The sequence below is a fragment of the Bombyx mandarina genome, chromosome 08 (assembly GCF_030267445.1).
Source record: "Bombyx mandarina strain Sakado chromosome 08, ASM3026744v2".
Taxonomy (NCBI): Eukaryota; Metazoa; Arthropoda; class Insecta; order Lepidoptera; family Bombycidae; genus Bombyx; species Bombyx mandarina.
In genome coordinates, this window is record NC_143215.1 from 6,400,949 (window position 1) to 6,423,835 (window position 22,887).

The 22,887-nt window shown below is 39.4% G+C and overlaps 1 protein-coding gene across 1 annotated transcript; it reads right to left on the bottom strand.

The window, feature by feature from the left end:
• Positions 1–11,383: 11,383 nt before the first annotated feature.
• Positions 11,384–21,907, bottom strand: LOC149502513 (sialin). Its single transcript, XM_089729097.1, has 11 exons — positions 21,658–21,907; positions 20,990–21,192; positions 20,460–20,537; positions 20,132–20,375; positions 19,611–19,828; positions 17,662–17,823; positions 16,719–16,851; positions 15,512–15,625; positions 14,180–14,310; positions 13,329–13,427; positions 11,384–12,336 (listed from the first exon to the last, which is right to left on the bottom strand). The coding sequence occupies exons 1-11, from the start codon at positions 21,746–21,748 to the stop codon at positions 12,262–12,264; spliced, it is 1,548 nt and encodes a 515-aa protein (XP_089585223.1). The 5' UTR covers positions 21,749–21,907; the 3' UTR covers positions 11,384–12,261.
• Positions 21,908–22,887: the final 980 nt, after the last annotated feature.

Consider the following 22,887-nt stretch of genomic DNA (forward strand, 5'->3'; position numbering starts at 1 on the left):
ACGCTTGCATACGTCATGACGGGGCGTATACAAGTTTTGTAGAGAGTTACCTTATTGCGGAGGGACAGTTTGCTTCGACTACAAAGCATTGGATAGAGTCGTCCTAGAATAAACGCGGCGCGGTCGCGTACCGTTTTTATATGGGGACGGAATGTCATCCCTCTGTCGAGGGTGACGCCTAGATATTTGACCTTCGAGACCCACGGTATGGGCTGGCCAAAGAGAGTGATGGGACTAACGGCGGAGGTGTTTGCGCGCCTACTACGGAGTGGGATGCTCGAAGTGATGTTCGGAGGGCGACCCCTTTTGAAGAGCACCGCTGCGCTTTTCGTGGGGTTGATGTCAATTCGCCACTTCCGGAACCACTGTCCCATGGTGGCTACTGTGATCTGGAGTCGCCGATGAAGCAGCGACATCTTCCTACACGAGTAGTAGATAGCCGTGTCATCGGCGAAGAGCGCTAGAGGGGTCTCCGGAGACCGGGGTATATCATTGATATACAAACTAAATAATAACGGGGAGAGCGCGGAGCCTTGCGGGACTCCGGCAGTCAGTTGACGGGGACGAGAACGAGTTCCCTCTACTCGATATCGAAACGAACGGTTCGACAAGAAGTCTCGTATGATGAGCACAAGTCTGTCTGGTACTCCCATGTTGTACAGTTTGTAAATTAAACCGTTGTGCCAGACTTTGTCGAACGCCTTCGCGATGTCGAAGAAGAGGGCGCCGGTCGGGATTTGTTTACGCCTATTTAGTCCTATCAGGATGTGCTCCGTGAGGCGGTGCACTTGTTGTACGCACGAGTGTTTAGAGCGGAATCCGAACTGTTCGTCTATAAGAATTTTGTTCGCAGTAACAAAATCCCAGAGGCGTTTCCTAAGGAGCCGTTCGTAAATTTTTCCTATCGTCGGGAGGAGACTAATCGGACGGTAACTAGATGTTTCGTTTGTCGGTTTGCCCGGCTTATGTATACCGATAACGTCCGCTTCTTTCCACACCGCGGGAAAGATGCAGTGCGTCATAGCGGCATTTAAAATTGTAGCCAACATTGCTATCAGTTGGACTGGCAAGAGTTTTAGCGCGCGGTTGCGAATGCCGTCGGAGCCGGATGCCTTCCTAGGTTGGAGATTGTGGATCGCGTCTCTAACTTCGTCAGTGGTAATGGGGGGTAACGCGTCCGAGGGCGGCAGGGAAGCTCTGCGCTCGACCTCCCTGTCGACTAACTCGGTGTGTTCGGGGTCCGCGTGTTGAGTGCTGGTGGTGCACTGCTCTTGCAGTGCATCGGCCAGCAGCTCAGCCTTGTCATCGTCATCGAATGCCGGTGGTTGGCCTGAAGGGCGTACGAGGGGAGGCATAGTAGCGGTAGTTTCGAATTTGAGAGTCCTAGCTAGTCGCCAGTATGCTTGGTGGGAGGGCGCGAGTTGTTCTAAATAACTATGCCAATTATCGTTACGCGCGTCGCTTAGGCGGGAGTGGACTTCGCGTTGTAGACGACGCATCCGAATCCGGTTTGAATGCGTGGGAAGACGATCGTAGGCCCGGATTGCCGCGTTCCTAACTCTTAAGAGATTCCTAAGTTCGGAGGATAGTCTGATGCGGTGGAAGCTGTCCTCCACATCGACTTCTTTTGAAGATCTAATGATCGCGGAAGAGATGTGATCGGTAATGATGTTTATGGATTCGACGGTGTCCTCGGGGGATAGATTCGAATCCAGGCCGTAAGGGAGGATTGGCGGAGCGGCTTCGGCTAGGCACGTGCCCAGCTTATACCATGGTCCTCGTAACAGTGACTGGGTTGTGAGGGCGACCGAGGTGCATAAGGACAGGTCGGTGGTCTGAGTCGAGCTCTGACAGTGCTTCGATGGAACGTAAGCGCAGAGTTACGTTCCTAAGCAATGCCAGGTCTATAGTGCTCGGACGGAGCGCGATGTTATACGGATAACATGTTGGAGTTGGGGGACCGACTACTTCAAAAGTGAGGTCGTCTATAAACGCGTCGAGACGCCTACCGTTAACGTTCGTACGATGGCAGTTCCACCTAGTGTGGTGGCAATTTAAATCGCCTGCCAGGATGACGGAGTCTCCCATGCCGAACAGTGACTCGATGTCACTGCTCAGGAGGGGCTTGTCCGGGGGGAGATAAACGGATGCGATGACGATCGGCTGGTATCCCGTCAGCGAGATACGGCACACTGACGCCTCGATATGTAAGAGCGAGGGAGTATCGAGAGGGACAACGTGCAGGGCCCGCCTATAGTAAATGGCAGTCCCGCCTTTGGAGGCGGTGAGTCTGTCATTCCTAACCATGACGTAATTCGCGACTTTCGGGTCACGACGCGAGGGCTTCAGACAGGTCTCCTGCACTAACAAAATATCTACAAGATTGTCGCGGAGGAATTCGAAAATTTGATCGCATTTCCGCGCGAGTCCGTTAGCATTGTAGAATGCTAACGTAAGGGAATACGGTTTTTCTCTACCTTTTTGCGCCATTGATTACCGGTAAAGAATTTTTATAACGTGCGAGACACGGACTCGTAGACGTCCATGTGATCGAAAGCGGCCGCGAGCCGCTGTTCGGGGGTTACCGACCTACGGATAGCATCTGCGAACGATCGCAGACGGTCAAAGTTTACCGCGGTGACGAAGTCGCGCACGAGCGCGAAGTCGTTGACGACTGAGGGTTGCGGGGGGCGGTACGCGGGCGCGGGGCGAGGTGCGAGCAGGGGCTGAGGCGCGTGACGTGTCGCAGGCGGGGGCTGGGGTACGTTTTGTGTTCCCTCCTTCGTATACGGCAGCGGTTTTTTCCACGCCGAGACGGTGGGAACCGCAGCCGGTACGAAGGCTGGTTTCGGCACTGAAGGCGCCGAAGTCTTTGGGTCGACGGTTCGGGGGGCTGGGTGGTTCGGGCGTTTACGCGGAGCCCTAGGACATCCGCGGTAGTTTGCCGGGTGCCCTTGCTTAAGGCATAGGACACAGCTTGGGGGTTCCGTCGCGGTTTCCCTAACACGCGAACATTCTGTGGTTGCGTGATCGCCGAGGCATTTCACGCAGCGGGGGCGCGCGTGGCAATTACGCGCTGAGTGGCCATAGAGCTGGCACCTGTGGCACTGCCCGGGAGTACCACGTTTATGGGGGGCTTCGATGGTGACCCCGGAGAGGCCGCATATCGTTTTGAGACATGAGATTCTTTTCTTTGCCTCCGGGGTTGATTCTAGCGCGACGAGAATCATATTGTACGGCTGTCTGCCGCGTCCGCTGTGCATCCGGTGCACACTAATTATTGGGAGGGACTGACCGATCAGATCCTCCTTTACGTAGTCTATGTCGAGTTCCTTGGGGACTCCACGTATCACTACGCGGAGTTCGCGGTCCTCCTGAAGAGCATAGGTGTGATAACCTATGTTCTCCTTTCGGAGGTAAGCAGAGAGGGCCCTATGGTCGCCCGGCGTTGCGACCTTAATCTGAATCCCATGCGCGACGTTACGCGCATGGGTATAATTAATTTTGTTGGCCTGAAGGGCCTGGGATACGCGATTCCACGCTGACTTCTCCTGGAGTATCAGCGGGGGCGGGACAACTGTTTTAGGCGCGGGCGCGGTTTTTGGGCGCGGCGGTGGGATTACGCGGCGGGCGGAGTCCGACTCCGGCGTTACGACTACCTGCGGTCGGGAGGCGGTCGCGGACTTGGTTTGCTTCGTCATGGAGCTCCGGGACTCCACGACGCGAGTACGCTTTTTACCGCGCGTTACAGTTTGGAACCCATCCGAGGTTCCGGGTTGAGGGCTAGTCGCGGACTCGAAGTCCATCTCCGATTCGGTATCGGAGCCTGAACTAGACGCTATTGAGGTCGCGACGGACGAAACTGACGTGATTGACGCGGGCGCGGGGGTAGCGGGGGCGGGGGCGTTAGACGCTACGGCGGCGGCGTGCGTATGTGCGCTTGAACACGGACCGGCGGCGGGGCACGCGAGGCATGCCTGCGAGGCATGTTTGGCGACGGCGGCGAGAGATACGGGGGGAGAATATTTACCAAATGAGGCCCTATAGGCTTCGAATTCGGGCGCGATTGACGGATATTTTTCCCGAATGAAGTCGATGAAAAGTTTTTCCTCCATCTTCACGTGATTTTCGCCCGGGGGGGGCGGCCCCGGGACTTAAACACGCGCTCGCCTTGCGGCGAGGCCCCTGCGTCGGTAACACTAAATTGGCCGAAGCGATTCTAGGAATTTTAAAAATTTTAGTGAATAGAATAAATAGAATAGAATTAGAGTGAATAGAACCACTCCACAGTTCCCGGGCGGCAATGCCTTGCAATTAGGCGCAGGTACAAATTCCGAGAAACACTTGGGCCACAGATGTGCCACGAACAATGATCTATTATCACCGGTAGTCACTTCCGACAAAACAATGAGCACGTCCACGCGCGTCGGTTGCTCAAATCGGAATGTTATTTTCCCCGTGACGAATTTCACTGACTTACAAAATATGACAATAAGTACATATTACATGTGTCAAAGTGAAAAAACGAATAATATGAAATTCCTAAGGTACAATTTTGCTTATTTTGGAAGCGTCCGTGGCCTGATAAGTAAGACACTATCGTCTCATCGTGTTATATATATTTAATGCAATTTGGATGATGGATGGAGTTTTAATGTGTAATAAAACTTTTACTGATGTTCTTGTGCATCTACTCACTGGTGATCTTTCATTAGATAATACTTTATTTAGATAATATGTACTTATTCCCAGATGAACAGGGCCGGCTCGTATGCTTATCTACTGTAATAAAAGGTAATAATCGACAAAATAATTCATAAATATATAATTATAAATTAAGTTATTAATATTAATTATAATAAAGTCATAGCGTTTTATTTATATCCATATACTCCAAGTAACATGTAATTGTTCTGTGATAATGTAGCATTTTGTCTACTAGCATTTTTATTGACCTGACTGAGCTATACGCTAACGGCACGCTCAATGTCAAGTGGTTTCTGAAACCCCTAAATGTCATAGCTTAACCAGTGTCATCTTCCTCAAGATATAAGCAGCCGCCTGAAGGTTGGTCACGATGGTGAACGGTAACGCCGTGTGACATTAGTTCAAACTTCGAAGTCATAATTGTATTTTATACGGGCGCGAGCTCACAATACGCCCACTCCGATAAAGCGGCACGACACGAGAACCCTCTCATCGTGGCCGCCGGTAACTATATTCCCAATCCTGCAGACAGAATGGAAAGCAGTCGACGTCGCCCCAAACACGTCATTTCGGATCCTCCCGATCCACTAACTAACTTTTGTTATATAAATCGAATAAGTATGATATAAAATTAAAATAATACAAAGAGTAAAATATTTACAAAAAAATTTTCCGAGAAGTGTAAGCTGTACTTTTGATCCAAAACCATATTTTTTTTCATTAAATAATAACCATTTTACACATATACCGTTAGTCCTTTTCATTTCTAACGCAACAAGGGACTAAGGACGCCAACTATTATATTATTTTGTGAGTCAAAAACATAATTAAACGAAGACGAACGTCATAAACACATCGGCAGTAAAGCATTGTTCGCTGACTTCGCGTTGCCTTTGGCGGCTCGTAAAGTTTTTCTTCATATTTATCGCATATCGTAGTACCAAACCTCGGGTCTTTCGCAGTCAAATTGATGGTTTGAGTCGATCGACAAAGGACAATACCGTCGAAAATGCTTAGCAAACACGCGCCCAACCCAACAATAATACCTTGTTAACGTTTAATTGCAAGGGTTTGCCAATAACTGCGCCATTGTTTGGAACTCTTTTCCTTTATTTACAACTTTTACGATGTTCGTCGCAGGAAGGTTTATGCGTTTTGGATCTTTTAAAAATTACCGTTTACAAACTTAAAATACCTATCGTGAATGTAACATAAAATATTTTCTTAAGAAACAAAACAAGTAACGAACAAGTCACCGAAGAAGGATAACGGCCGTCGAAATTATGTTTGTGATATTTAAAACCGCATTATTTCACAATGAAGCTACGCAAGGGCGGATCCAGCTTTGGCGCCAGGAGGGGGTCACATGGTCGTGGTCAAGTCAAGAACTTATAATTTAATTTTGATAACAATAGATACAAGTAAAAAGTAGGTATTTTATTATTGTACGTAAGTTGTTGTTGTTGTTGTTGTAGTCCTAGGGTACCCCGCTGGTACATAGGGCTCTCACAAGTTGTCTCCACTTTACCCTGTCTTGCGCTTGCTCCTTGACATCACTCCAGGTCACGTTGGCAGTCCTCATCTCACTCTCTACGGTGCGTCGCCAAGTGTGTACAGGGCGACCAGGTCTTCTCCTGCCAAGCGGTTGCCACTCAAGTTCGTAAGTACTTGTACTTACAAATATTTATTCTTTATTGTACACTTGAAAAATTTAACACATAATAACTTGTACATATACACGTACATATTTCCATCTTCTCTTAAAGACATCTAGAGAAGCACTATCACGCACGGAATCAAAAGTAAAGTATCATTAATAGCGTCCGTAGTTTTTTTAAATCAATTAGTGGTCCACCTAAGTCCTGGAACACCAGGGGGGGGGTCATGACCCCCATGACCCTCCCTGGATCCGCCGTTGAAGCTACGAGTGAACCAGCATGTCCAACGCGCATCAGAGAATGTCGCACCTGCCTCCTCCCAGCAATCTCTGCGAAATTGACGACTGTCATAATTATATGTGACCACACGTCGTTATGAGATAAATGTTCTCGTGCAGGGCAGGAGGCACTCGGGGGCGAAAACAAATATTAGTATTGACAGGCGCCGATCGTTCACGCACGCGGTAATTACGGTGAGAATCGAGGGCGAGCCGCCGATAGCGTACCAGATCGGTGTGGAATTTCGCCCTCGCTGTGTCTGCGAGCTATAATCATCTCACGTCGAGGCGACCGTAATTTGTACCCAAAAAATATACGTCATTACGGATACTGCCCAAATTGAAGTTATTTCAAAAAACGCTGGCAATGCGAATCTAAATGTCAGAGATGAAATAAATAACGATTAAATTTATTAAAAATTTATTTGTGTTCGTCACAAAAATATATGTTCATCATTTATATAATATTACATATAATGACATTACCAAAACATTTAAAAACTATTTTTTTTTTTTAATTTTATTCTCTGCCAATATTATAATCACAGCAAATTAAATGTAAACAAGATTAACATACATTCAATTACGAAATATACTTAACAATAAGTCAAGAAATGTATTAGATTCGATAAAATTTAATGCAGATCGTGTATAGATTAAGCTAGATGTTTTATAAATAAAGACGTCATGAAATTAATAAAGGTATCAGTTTTTACTATTTTATTTAGCTATCCCTAATTATTTTGTATCAAAGTTAGACTCGATTTAGAAATTCACAGCGTATGCGAATACTGATTTTGTTGAATTGATTAAAACGTGCTAATAACATAATATAAATAAATTGTTCTATGCAGAAGACGTACCTATATAATAAGCGTGTTTGTATACTTGGATACATTTCGAAAACAAAGATTTTCATAAGTCGACAAACAAACACAAGGAATTATAGTTAGTCTTTTTTTTCAAAACCATATCTAATATATATAGCTTATCAACATTTGTGATACTTGATAAAAGTTTAGTCTAATTATATTGCAGCCTGAAATACCCTTAAAGGATGAAAAGTTTCGTTTAAAACAAAGTATATTATTTAAACTAAGATATTTTTGGAATGATTATAGATTATTAATTCAAATAAACACCAAATTTTTTTGCTCATTGGTCTTTGTTTAAGTGCTTCACTAAAATTGTTTCAGATTACACGTACTTACATTAATAGAGATGTTACCGTTTTAACAACTAATCTTAATAAGTTTTATTTCAGAGACTTAATAAGTGCTTAATCAATACGAATGTTGTTTTGATTTCTTCTCTGATCAAAAAGCTAATTTGTTATAACGTATGCTTAATATAGGCTGAAGCGTTATTATATTTTTCAGTACTGCTGAACAAAATAACGCTCTATACTAAAGATCTCTATGATTTAATTTTAATTACATTTATTTTAAATATTTATAATAATTGTTTTCAAATAAAGGCAACCCTCCTATAACACGGTATTTTATTTTATTTATTTATTTCATTTACTTCAGATTTTGCATCTATATTACATTCATTAACAATAACATTTCATATAGAATATCAAAACTAAATAAAAACAATAATTACAATTTCGGAATAAAATAAAAATAATAATAGGTATGTAATAATAAAATAAAAAATTAAAATTAATGTCAAAACTACTCCTTGAATAACACGGTTCCTCTCTAACGCGAAAAGAAAAATCTCCAAAACCCTCTTATAATACGGTACTTTTTTTTACAACACGATTACGAAATTTTTGTTGAAAATTATTTAGAAAATTACATTATGCTATATGAACACACAATATATTGGAGTAACCGAAACTTTACTACTTGTTTTAATGTTAGGTAAAAAAATTTAGACAGACATAGCACATCTAAACCCATAGACACAGCCCACTGAGTTTCTCGACGGATCGTCTCAGTGCGAAGATTCTGAGAAGCACTGCTCTTGCTAGGGCCAGTGTTAGCAACACTTCTGGTTTGAGCCCCATGAGCTCACCTACATGTTAGGGTGAAGCTGACGAAGAAGCTTGAAGCCTCTCAAGGCTATCAGCATAGGTAGGATAAAAAAAAACTTTTCCTACTGGCTTCTACTATCACGGTTTTGCATAACACGGGACTTAGTGGGAACTTATCTACCGTGTTATAGGAAGGTTACCTCTACACGTATATAATATTAATTCACATTAATGTATTTGCGTTTCTGAGATGAATATATTAATCGAACATAAACAGTGAAAGGAAATCATTCTCGAAAGCAATTTTTTTTTAATAGTCCTTTCATCTATTGGGGCAGACAAAGAGAATGTAATTCGTACAGCTAAATCTTATGTAACAATATCCTGCGACTAATGTGTTGTATTAAAAGCGAAAGAAATGGAATTATAATTGAGATAAAATAGATGTTAGATGAAATGAAAGAACAATAGCCTCTCAGTAAAACAATTAAAATTTACTAAGAGTTCCACGAATTTTTTGGATGAACCCGATAAGACACGGTTTTTGTTTAATTTCCCCACATCTATTATTTGGTTAATAAAACAATAGCATAAGTTAAAATCATAAGTTTATGCCGCGACGCAATTTTTCGTACCCGGTTGAAGCCGTTATACAGTACAATTGAGACTACGACCTCATGCCTCAAGAGGGATGGTGATATCTGAATATACACACATCTAATACCACGCGAAAAATAATAAAAAAGACATATTCCCTTTATTCGTATACTTTCGTGTGTTTCTGTCGCCAACAGTAATTTTAAGCTTGTGTCTTATTTAAGTTATCGTTTCATTCTCAATCACATATGAGGTAAAATACTAATGGCGAATTAAGTGATTAATATCCGGTACATAGCATGTATAAAGAATTAATTGAAAAGTATTGTCATAGATTATTGACACAGAGCACCCCTTTATTATCAGAGTTTACATATTAAGCTACCCACATTTTAAAATAATTATACTAAAATTTCTTTCAAATATATTTATACTGTTTAATATAACTTTTCACATGCCATAACAATTGTGATGAATTCTTTCGTCCGTATATCATACTTCGAAACCAATAGACTTTTGCCTTCGACATCAAATACCAGTATTGAATTCAATTGTATTATTTTCAAATAAATGTTACGCCATATAACTATATCACATGATACTTAATTAGGAACGATTGAGTTTCCAATACATTATAATAGTTTTGATTAATTGTTTTTTAACAGTTAGGACGTCATGCGAGTCGTTTACTTGTACACAAAAAAAATATATATCTTAGATTCACCAATATCACCATGGCCATGTGAAAAAGCCTTTACATTTTTACCTAATTAAAAACAATAATAATTTTGTGAATTATCTAATTATCTTTGGCGGACAAGCACATACCTCACAGTAGCAGTATTTGTCTCACTGGTAATCCTCATCATATCTCGACGTCAGCTAAGTATAATACCAGTGTATGTCAACACATATATCTACATACATTATTTTCTATTATTTCTCTATTCGCAATAATACCTTACAAACAAAAAAAAAACCATCCGACCGAAATATATCAGTACAAGCACGTGTTATTATCAACAATGTGTTAAAAATTTTCACTGAAATGAGAATAGATCCCGAAAAGTTACAAAATGTTAATGTCTGCCGTTCTCGTTAACTTGCTGCGGCGATATGTGATGTAAGTGTTCGATTAGTGATTTTTTCTTTCATTTTTATCACTAGCCCACAAAATGACAAAACTAAATACACTATCGATAACGCTTATAGACAACAGTAATGCGCATCACTAGGCCCGTCCATAAGGCTCGTGAGTGGAAGAAAGAGCGAAATACTCGCTGCACCGCTCCGATTTTGTATGACCCAAACTGCACGGACAAAATAATTCTACTATAATTATTTTACTCTTCAATCGCAGTCAAAGATAAGCATTTTCTAATAGTGTAAGTAGGCAAAAAAAAAGCAATGACGTATCTGATGTTAGGCGGTTTTCAGACATGCCTCCATCAAACATGAGCCAAGGATTGAAGTTGCAATAGCATTGTAATATATTATGTAATATTGTTACTCCTGTAGGTCCACAGAAATAGGCAAGTGATTTCACTCCGTACGAACTCACATCGCGACCTCTGTGCTTAGTGCGAGTTTTTTAACGTACTCGATAGCGTAAAAGTTAACCCAATTTTGTATGCAGTTGGAACAGCGCCCCTAGCGGCAAAAGTACGCAAACGTTCCAACTCCATACAAATATGAGCTAACTTTTACGCTATCGAGAGCGTTAAAGAACTCGCACTAAGCACACTGACACCAATAAAGAAATATTATGTACATTTTTTTTTATTGCTTAGATGGGTAGACGAGCTCACAGCCCACCTAGTGTAAAGTGGTTACTAGAGCCCATCGACATCTACAATGTAAATGCGCCACCCACCTTGAGATATAAGTTCTAAGGTCTCAGTATAGTTACAACGGCTACCCCACCCTTCAAACCGAAAAGCATTACGGCTTCACGGCAGAAATAGGCGGGATGGTGGTAGCTACCCGTGCGGACTCACAAGTAATCAGTAATAAACATGGACCTAGATTGCAAAGGAATATCTTTTAATATCATAATAATCGTATCATTAACATTCAAATTGAATCTACTTAACTAATTAACGTATTAAATACGTAATATATTTTAATTCAGTTTTGTGCTAGATTCAAAAGATATAGTCTAACCGACTCCACGTCTTTATTAGCACATACAAATTATAAGTACAATCATTGAAACGTTGCCATGATAATACACGCATTAATATTCGCTAATACGTATCCATAGTCTGGTAGGGCTTAAAAAACTAACAAATTAGTCTTGTTCGAAGGGATTTTGCTTAACTCGATAAAGATTCACTCATAGAATCCGTCACGTAATATTAAAACCCTATCTCTTGAATTAACCGTAGGCAAATCTGGCCTTTAAACATAATCAGGTAAAGACTAAAGTACTCATAAATCTATATTTATAAATTTGGACCTTATGATAGTGGCGTTAAGAATGAAATCATATGCTTATCTTCGAAGAGCGTCGAAAGTAAGAAATTCCGTTCCTGACGGGACGCACGGGTTTATAGGCATAAATATGTATTACGATTTGCAAATTCTAACGAAATCCAAACAAATGCAATAGGAATCTGAAGAAAACACATAGAATTCTACTATTAATAATAATATATCGATTTTGAGCAACAAGACATTAAAACGTCTAAAGAACATTTCACATTATACTACACCGAATATCATTTTTTTAATAAAAATATTACCCGATATACTAGGTATTACTGTTATTATAGTATCACTGTATGGTCGTCGTTATGATTGTCTATTAATAATAATATATTGATTTTGAGCTACAAGACATTAAAACGTCTAAAGACCATTTCACATTGTAACACCGAATATATTTTTTATATTATAGATATTACCTGATATACTAGGTATTAATGTTATTATAGTATCACTGTATTGTAGTCGTTATGATTGTACATAGTATGACGGCACAAGGTCGCGGCTACAGCGGAGTGTCGGCGTGGGGCGCAGCCGGTGAGGGCTGTCACTACGACTCTGGGAACAAAATACTTTCGACCGGGGCTGATGCTGTCATGTCGTCGTTGTCCGGACGAGACCAATCCTGAAATGGAAAAAATCGTATATATATATATAAATACAACAAACAGACAAAAGAATAAAAATACGTGTGTGTCAAATACACGGTAGTGTATGTAATGATTTTTTTATTGATTTAAGGTATTTTTTTATGCATAATAAAAAAGAAATTGCGTTCAGCACTCCTTCTGTGTATTATTTATAAGTGTGGGATATTTCATAATCGCCCGCCACATAATTTTCGTCAAAAGTGGGTAAAACATTTTTGCTTCACCTATATATACCTATATAATATAGAATATACATAAATACCTTAAATCAAAAAAAAAACATTACATACACTACTGTGTATTTGACACACACACGTATTTATACACTCTTTTGTTTATTGTTAAAGTCAATTCGTCAAATTGAGAATAGTTTAATATTGTTTGTCTATACTATAATAATATTATAAAGAGGAAAGATTTGTTTGTTTGTTTGTTTCGAATAGGCTCCGAAACTACTGGACCGATTTGAAACAATTCTTTTTCCATTAGAAGCCGACATTGTCCCTGATGAACATAGGCTACTTTTTTAAAAAAAAAAATATTTTTTTTTTTTTGGTTTCATGTGTGTTTTAATGTTTCCGAAGCGAAGCGAGGGCGGGTCGCTAGTCTTTAATATTGTTAATCAATAGTGTAACCTCCTGTAACGTTGCTTTTAAAAGTCGTCATGGCCTAAAGGATAATAGGTCCGGTGCATTCGTGTTGAGCGATGCACCGGTGTTTGAATCCCGCAGGCGGGTACCAAATTTTCGAATGAAATACGTACTCAACAAATGTTCACGATTGACTTCCACGGTGAAGGAATAACATCGTGTAATAAAAATCAACCCGAAAAAATATAATTTGCGTAATTACTGGTGGTAGGACCTCTTGTGAGCCCGCACGGGTTGGTACCACCGCCGTGTCTATTATATTAAATTAAAGTATACAATATTGAGTGTTATTAGAATTAATTTGATTAATGATTCACCTGCTCCTCGGTACTGGCGAAGAACAAATAGAACAAGTTGGCTCCGAGATCGATGGCGGCCGCGAGATAAAAGACTTCACGCCACTGACCCAGGGTTTGCTGTGGACATAACAAATGTATTCATTTCTGATATCGACTAGGATATAAAATAATAGTGTTACGTGCTGGAGTTCGTGATAAATAAAAAATCTACCAAAGTGCAAATGAAAACTATTTAACTTAAAACACTTAACGAACACTTTAAAGTTCTCAATTCACTTCTTCCGTTTCGCTTCAGGTGATCCGTTCGCTGTTTCGCTTCCAGTAGTTCCGATTACTAACTGCCTCTGTGTCATCTCTGCAACGCTTTTATAGTCGATACGACATCCCTAGAATTATTGAGAACCGTTCTCATAAGTCGAGTATTTCCAATATGCGTTTCCGCCATTTGACAATAGATGGCGTTGTACTTCTCGAGCGTTCTGGGCGTTACTAGTTCCTTTGATATTCTTTTCTGCTATTCGGCGATAGATGGCGTTACTCTTGCCGGCGTAACAATAGCATGCTTTGAAATAGAACGCTTGTAATGTGTAGGCGGGCGGACGAGTTCGTGTCCTACCTGAAGCTAAGCGTTTATCACAACATGAGACACCACGTCAGTCTTAATGGTATTAGAAACAAATTCTTCATTCGGAAATGATTCTCACCAGAATGGTAATGGAATTTTAAACTGTTCGTTAAGTGTTTTCAGTTAAATATAGTTTTAATTTATACTTCGGTAGAATTTTATTAACCCCGAACCCCGGAGCTTAACAGTACATTTAAACAATAAAACTGTTTTTTTCTTCATTTAAAATAAAATAAAAACGAACCTGATCTGTCTTTATGATGTGCCCGACAACGTACGGCGCCATGAAGCCGCACACGTTGCTAGCGGCGTTCGTTATCCCGTACATCGTGCCCGCGAACTGCGGCGACAGATCTATATGGTTCATTTGGTTACCTAAATAATAATAAAATATGAAACATTAATTTTATTCATTCGACTTTGTACTTTTACCAGCGACCCGCCCTCGCTTCGGAAACTGTAATTTATTATTGATTTCTCCACTATTTAATGTATGTTATTATACATATAATCCTTCCTCTTCAATCACTCTATCTACAGTGGGTCGCGCTTCCGATCCGGTGGTAGATTCTGCGAAGCACGCCTCTTGCTAGGGTTCGTGTTAGCAACGTCGTCAGGTTTGAGCCCCGTGAGCTCACCTACAAGTTAAGACTACGCTGATATGGCCTCTCAAGGCTCTCAGCTTAGGTAGAAAAAAAACCATCTATTAATAAAAACCGCATCAAAATCCGTTGCGTAGTTTTAAAGATTTAAGCATACACAGGGATATAGGGACAAAGAAAGCGACTTTGTTTTATACTATGTAGTGATATAGCAAACAATATTTGTATGCTTATACGTTGCCATGTTACGTTCAACGTGCGACAGGTGGCGCATACGTCGCCTTAACAAACGGGCGTTTCACCACAGACGGTGTGCTTATGCGAGTTTTTTAGCGTTCTCGATAGCGTAAAAGTTAACTTACATTTGTATTCTTCCTATTAAGCCACAAACGATAATTAAGCGAGGAACAGATATTGTATGATTATTTAAAATCGAACAATTTACTACGATCAAAAAAAAATAAAAAAAACACATTAAAAACCATCATAGGACGTCACAGAGACATCCAGTGACCCACGTAATGAAAAGTGGTATTTTTTACGAATAACCCTTTACTGTGGATGTCGTCAATACCAGTGTGTTTAGTGCGACTTCTTTTATCGTTCTCGATAGCGTAAGAGTTAACTTAAATTTGTTTCAAATCAAATCAAAAATTTTTTATTCAACATAAATGAAAGTACATACTTGTTGAACGTCAAAAGAACTACCGCCAATTCACAAGAACTAGCCTCCGTCCTGAGAAGAATTGGCAAGAAACTCAGCGGGCATGTCTTTTTTTTTTTAATGTGTTTTTTTTTTTTTTATATTAGTTTTTTTTAAATATGACATTTTTACAATGAGTATTATAACGTAACAATTACTACAATATTGAAATGCTCGGAGCGAGCAACTCATTCCCACTTTGTGCAATCTTCTAATTGGAACAGCGCCCCTAGCGGCAAACGTAGGCAAACTCTACTATAAATTTTCTTACCCGCATAAGACGCTCCGCCGAAAGCCGAGGCTGCACTTAACAGCAACATGACCGCAAACTTGTCGCAGCCGGCCCAGGCGATGCCGAGGATGCCGAACGCAGGCAAGAACGCAGCTGCAACATCAACCTCACGCGTGACCTTCTGTAGTAATCTCATGGCTCATCGTGGCTAGAGTTAACCTTCCTAGTTTCCTTCTTCCACTTAGAGCTCGACGCTTGAAAGGCAAACGTGACTAAGCGACAATAACTGCTTTATACATAAATGATAGGCAATAATCATATTCGATACGCAAAAAATATATATTTCTAGGTCTGTTAAAATAATTTCAATCCTACAGCTAGATTCGTTAAAATATATATTTTTTTCAGGTATTTCAACTTTAAATTAGTCTACTGTAAAGTTCACGCATTGTCGCTTAGTCACGTTTGCCTTTCAAGCGTCGAGCTGTATATGGCTATATATATGCCGTGAAGCAGTAATGCGTTTCGGTTTGAAGGGTGGGGCAGCCGTTGTAACTATACTCGAGACCTTTAAAACTTTTTTCAAGATGGGTGGTGCATTTACGTCGTAGATATCTATAAGCTCCAGTAACCACTTAACACCAGGTGGTCTGTGAGCTCGTCCACCTATCTAGGCAATAAAAAAAATATATAAGATCTCTTCAAACATACCTTACAAGCCGTTCCAGAGATTAGAGTTAAAGTCTTCCCATAGACACAACCATTCAAATATATTTTTTATTGCTTAGGTGGGTAGACGAGCTCACGGCCCACCTGATGTTAAGTGGCTACCGAAGCTCATAGACATCTACTAAGTAAATGCCGCCACCTACCTTGAGATATGAGTTATAAGGTCGCAGTATAGTTCTAGTCTAAGCAATCCATGAAATTAGGATTACGCAGTTGAGAATTCCCTTCACAATACCACTACTCTGTGTTGAGTAGGATTCAACATTGATTCATCAGAATAAATATAATAAGCTTTTAAATAATTCAGATTAAGTTCTAACTGTGCTGAATAATTACATAATCATTCTTAGTTATTGTGAGTGATTTGAGAGGACACCTCAGCAGTTCCAGTTAGCAGCGGCTTACAATTGCTGACGTCAGTGAAAAACAGTAATAACTCAGCATCAGATAAGCCGTGAGCTCGTTCCATGCAATTTCAGGAAAATTCCAGACATTAAAAATAAAAAAAAACACTCACCAACAGTATTCCAGAGTTTCATACTATTGAGTCGGCTGATCCATCCTTTAGCAATAGTCCAGTCCGCAATCGTGCACAGAACCACACCGCCGATCCAAGCCGTTAAATACGGCAGCGCACTCAGTTCAGCGTTCTGTAAAAATATTATCATATTCAATATTTCAATTGAAAAATATATTTCAAAATTAATTATTAAAATAATTTATTCAATTAATTGTAATTTGAAACTAAATCCTAAAGGATAAGACGTCCAGTGCATTCGTGTTGAACGATGCACCGGTGTTCGAATCCCGCGGGGCGGGTACCAATGATCCTAATGAAATACATACTTTACAAATGTTCATGATTGACTTCCACGGTGAAGGAATAACATCGTGTAATAAAAATCAAACCCGCAAAAATTATAATTTGCGTAATTACTGGTGGTAGAACCTCTTGTGAGTCCGCACGGGTAGGACCACCACCCTGCCTATTTCTGCTGTGAAGCAGAAATACGTTTCGGTTTGAAGGGCGGGGCAGCCGTTGTAACTATACTCAGACATTAGAACTTATATTTCAAGGTGGGTGGCGGCATTTTCGTTGTAGATGTCTATGGGCTCCGGTAACCATTTACACCAGGTAGGTTGTGAGCTCGTCCACCCAACTATGGAATAAAAATTTTTATGTCGTTTCGTGAGAGCTGTATCAAGATTTCTCGATTTCAGTGATTGATATATGTATGCAATGCCGAGCCCTTCAAGTTGGTACTAATCTGTTCATAGCATTACAGTACTTCACGGAACTTCGTCAGCTCCTTTCCTCTAAATAAATTTAAATTTATAACCATACATGACCATACCATTTTGAAGTCGTCGTGGCCTAACGGATCTAAGCAATAAAAAAAAAACATTGTCTAATGTCTTGTGTCTGGCCAGATTAGTAAAAACGTTTCAGACATACTTACAGATACTATATCGAAATGCAGAATATTGTCCATATAAGTCGGCATTTCAGTAAACTGAGTGTAAAAGACCCACGATTGTCCGCATTGCGCGATCAGAATGGCCCACAGCGGAACGCACGTCAGGAACTTGCACCATGGTATCGGCATTGAGGGTTTTTCTTCCTATTAAACCACAAACAATAATTAAGCAAGTAACAGATGTTTTTTTCTTTTCTTAGATGGGTGGACGAGCTCACAGCCCACCTGGTGTTAAGTGGTTACTGGAGTCCATGGACATCTACAACGTAAATGCGCCAGCCACCTTGAGATATAAGTTCTAAGATCTCAGTATAGTTACAACGGTTGCCCCACCCTTCAAACCGAAACGTATTACTGCGTCACGGCAGAAATAGGCAGGGCGGTGGTACCTACCCGCGCGGACTCACAAGAGTGTCCTACCACCAGTATGATTATTTAAAATCGAACAATTTACTACGATCATAAGTAAAATAAAAATCACATCAAAAATCATCATAGGACGTCACAGAGACATCCAATGTGGGTCATTACGAACGAAAAGTGGTATTTTTCTACGGATAACCCTTTTCTATGGATGTCGTCAATACCAGTGTTTGTTGTACAAATGCGAGTTTTTTAACGTTCTCGATAGCGTTAAAGTTAACTCAAATTTGTATGCAATTGGAACAGCGCCCCTAGCGGCAAACGAAGGCAAAAGTTCCAACTCCACACAAATTTGAGTAAACTTTTACGCTATCGAGAACGTTAAAAAACTCGCACTAAGCAGACAGGAGCGCCTTTATCGGTAGTGATCAAGTGATGAATCGGTAGCTGTCAAGTTGTGGTAAGACTTTAATATACTGGTGGTAGGACGTGTTGTGAGCCCACACGGTTAGGTACCACCACGCTGTCTATTTCTGCCGAGAAGCAGTAATGAGATTCGATTTGAAGGGTGAGGCTGCCGTTGTAATATAAAACTGAGACCTAGACTTAATGTCTAAAGATGGATAGCGGCATTTACGTTGTTGATGTCTATGGGCTCCGGAAATCATTTAACACCAGGTGGACCGTGAACTCGTCCATCCATTTGGGCAATTAAATTTATTTTTAAGACAACTCTCTGAAAAATCCTTTTGTTTTAATCAAATGTTTTAAAGATAATGAGGTTTATTTTACATAGATAAACTCATGGTAGCATTATCTATTTCAAGATGGAACATTTTTTATGTTTACAGGTTTGTGTTTGTATTGCATTGTATGTTATTACTCATGTTACATAGTATTTCTCTTAATGAACAAATTAGTTACATACACCTTATGCTCTTGAGTTAGTGTTCAAATTTGAATAAATAAATGATTTGATGCTGCTATTAAACTATAATGATTCACTTTAGTAACCTACATTTTCTACTACAGCTGCGAATAATTAAGTGTAGTACTCAGATGTGAAGTATATACTGTTTTTATTATGTACGAAGTTTTTTTTTTTTTTGTAACCTGCCTAAATTAATTAATACGAGACAGAAAACAATATTTCAGTCAGATATTGTGTTAAGTGTTGACAAATGAACACAGTGAATTTGTATATAAAATCGATGCCTCCAATGAATAAACTCCAAATTCGTAGGTTTACAGGAGGAGCGTTTAAACGAAAAAAGTTGATAAAATCTTTATTATTGCAAATATATTTATGGTTTTTTCTTTTGTAACTAGCTGATTTACTCTTGCTTCGAACCCCATCAATAATGATTTGTAATACTTTTAAAATAGTGAAGTGATTTGCGACAAAAACGAAAATTTCAAAATTTTGAGTTAGAGTATGTTCATTGGAGGCATCGAAATATTAATTCCATATCCAGATTCTTAATGCCCTACACGCTGCTTGTATTAAAGCTACATGCGCAGATCTATATATTTAAGTAGTATGGTAATTTATTAGAAAACAAACACACCTCTGCATTTCCTATGCTTCCTGCAATATATTCAATTTCTTTAGGACATATCCTAGGGTGTTTTTGTGGTGAGTCGTAGATGAGGAAGAGCCATCCAATAAACCACACCACTCCGAGACCACCGAAAATGTAAAAACAGAGTGGCCATCCACCTGCAAACTCTAGTGTGCATAGCCACCCCGATATTGGTAATGTGACCACTGTTCCAATATTTGAACCTGAAATATTTACGAGATACAAAAAAGGAAGCTATCATAATGTTAAAATTACTCATCATTCATTCTTATCAGTGATATGCAATATGTTGTACCAATAGTGGTGTTTAGATCACACATTTTACTGTCCTGTATATTCTAAAGCATTCAGTGTAATTAATACATTTCATTAGTTTATATCCACTTAACATCTAAAAGTATCTGCCAATTTTATTTTTAATTTATTAAAAACTTCAAAGTTTTAAACGATATTCTCAGTTATAATTACTAATCTTTTTAAATTAATTAGTTTAAGTGTTTAAATACCTGCATAAACATAAGCTGCAAACTTGGATCTTTCGAGAGGTGGGATCCATTTAGCAAGCATAGCATGCATGGCAGGATATGTGACTCCTTCAGCCAATCCTGCCAGCGCTCGTACAATTATAAAGAACCAGAAGTTCGTATATGCAGCAATTGGACTTAATATTGTAAATACTGCAGTGAAGAATATACCTAAACCATAGACAAGTTTCCCACCATATAATTCTGCTATTCGACCACCCGGTATCTGAAAAATGAATTTTCACCAAACATAAATACTTTTAGATATTGAATTGAAATATAAACTACTGGGTGATAAATTTTTTTTTACCTGTGTTAGAACGTAACCATAAAAGAATGAACCTAAAACCAGACTGCGCTGCTGTTCTGTCCAATTAAATTCACCATTCTGCAAATTGAAGGGTTGACGAGTTCAATTCAAAATACATTATTCATTCATAAGGGTTATTTTTTAATTGCTTGTCACTAGCTTTATTAGAGTGAGATGCTGAGTTGATCAAAATTATATCAACACTCTCGATTTCATCTGAATAATAATTTTCCTACAGTTTAAGAATATATCGATACTTGAAGGCCATTATTGTATCAGACTTGCATATGTGCAGTATGAGTTAGAGTTTTTGAATTGAACTTTAGTGACAATTGGTTAAAAAAAGTGCTAATTTTCAGAATAATCACAAATTTGCAATTTATTTATGTACTGGCTGTTTAGCATTATAATGAACCAATTTTTACTTATGCTGTTGATTGACAATCATCATGCAAATATATTTATAAAATGACCATAAAATTAGGGGCAATATGATAGTGCATCAACAGAAATAAAATATAATAACTTACTGTAGGTTTAGTTGTATTACTAACAGGATTGGCTTCACATACATCTAATGAGGAATCATTTGATGGTTGGGGTGTAGTGGAATTCACCATGGCAACAATTGCAACTGATAAATTCACTCTCATAGCATATACTATGGCAAAACCAAGAAAACCCATTATACCCAGAACTGTCCGACATTTCACCCACCCAGTTGTTTCTTCCACTAAAATTTTTATTTTGATTAAAATGATTTTTATAGTTTAAGATTGAGTTTGTTATTGCAACAAAGAAACGCAATTATTTCATTACGTTTTTAGACAACAGTTAACAGATCATTATTCAAATTTATAACAAAGAAAACTATACTTCATTATCATTACAATTGTAAAGTGATCAAAATAAACAGAAGATAAAGCATAAATATAGTTTTATTCAGGTGTGCAAACGGCAAAAGCCAACAAGGTATTACAAGATTGATGTTAATACTGTTTTTGATAATCTTATTTAATAGCAAAATTTCATTAAAAAGTAACGATATTGTTAATTTTGTAATGAGAATCGTATGACCAGGAATTGTAATTGGCAATAAAAAATATATATTACAACTGTACATTGTCCTAGATCAAACAATAAAGTAAAAACATAAAATTTGTTGAGGTATGTAGTAATGTTACGGTAATTTACTCACCCAATTCATTTTCTACTAGATTTCTACGACTATTCGTAACGTCGTCCTCAATATCAGCATTGATTATAGGACTCTCTTCAAATGATGACATTTTGATTCAAAACAATAACATTACAAGCTTATTTTGTTTGAAACCTACTCAGCCTCTCTCATTGACAGCAGCAGTTCTAGGAAATAGATTTTTAAATTATAAGTGACTACATTCATACTACTTTTTACACTCTATTCCATTGCTAAATGAGTCACTCTATTCAATGTCAATCTTTTTTAAAGTTAAAACTATTGCCATAAAAAAAAAACAATGGCGTTAAAGCAAATCGTTTGCCATCCTGTAAAAAAATAAATAGATAGGTACTAATTCATGCACGTGTGGTTGATAAAATAAATGATATTTTTATGGTTGATTTCGTCGGAAGGACGTAAGACGTTGAAGGTAACATTACCTATAGTACATGTCTATAGATCCGGCATAAAACTGACCTCAAGATCGTTGACTCATCTAATATACCATTGAAAGTAAAAGTGCCACCTCCGACACCGTTTTTTTTTTAGTTCCTACCTATTCTAGGTTAGCTCACGGGGCTCAAACCGGGGGTGTTGCTAACACTGGCCCTAGCAAAAGCAGTGCTTCGCAGAATCTACCAGGAATTGGAAACGCGACCCACTGACAAGATCCGGCGAGAAACTCAATCCGCTGTATCTAAGGGTTAATTTACTCGTTGAGCCCTTCGTCGCAAGCGAAGGGTTCGACGAGGACGGTGACGGGGCGAATGGCGGAGTGCTCGAGGGGGCTGCTCGAAGTGTTATTCGGAGGGCGATCCCTTTCGAAGAGCACCGCTGTGTTTTTCATGCAATATCAATGCGCCACTTCCGGAACCATTGTCCCATGGTGAATACTGTGATCTCCAGTCGGTGATGCAATAACGACTTCTTCCTACACGAGTAGTAGATAGCCGTGTCCAGGGACGTCTTAAATTAGGCTGGGGCCCTTGGGCACACAAGAATTTGAGGCCCTTTTGGAAAGCAAAAAAAATATATTTTTACTGAGTATGACCATTTATTATAGGTAATCAAATACAGTATAATATAAAATGTCATTAATGACATTAGAATGCTACTGGTTTTTTGGTTACGATCACGATAACGAAACCGTTATCGTGATCGCTAGATGGTGTACTTAGTAAATTAGGTGGATGCTTTCGGAAATATTATTAATTAGTACAATAGAAA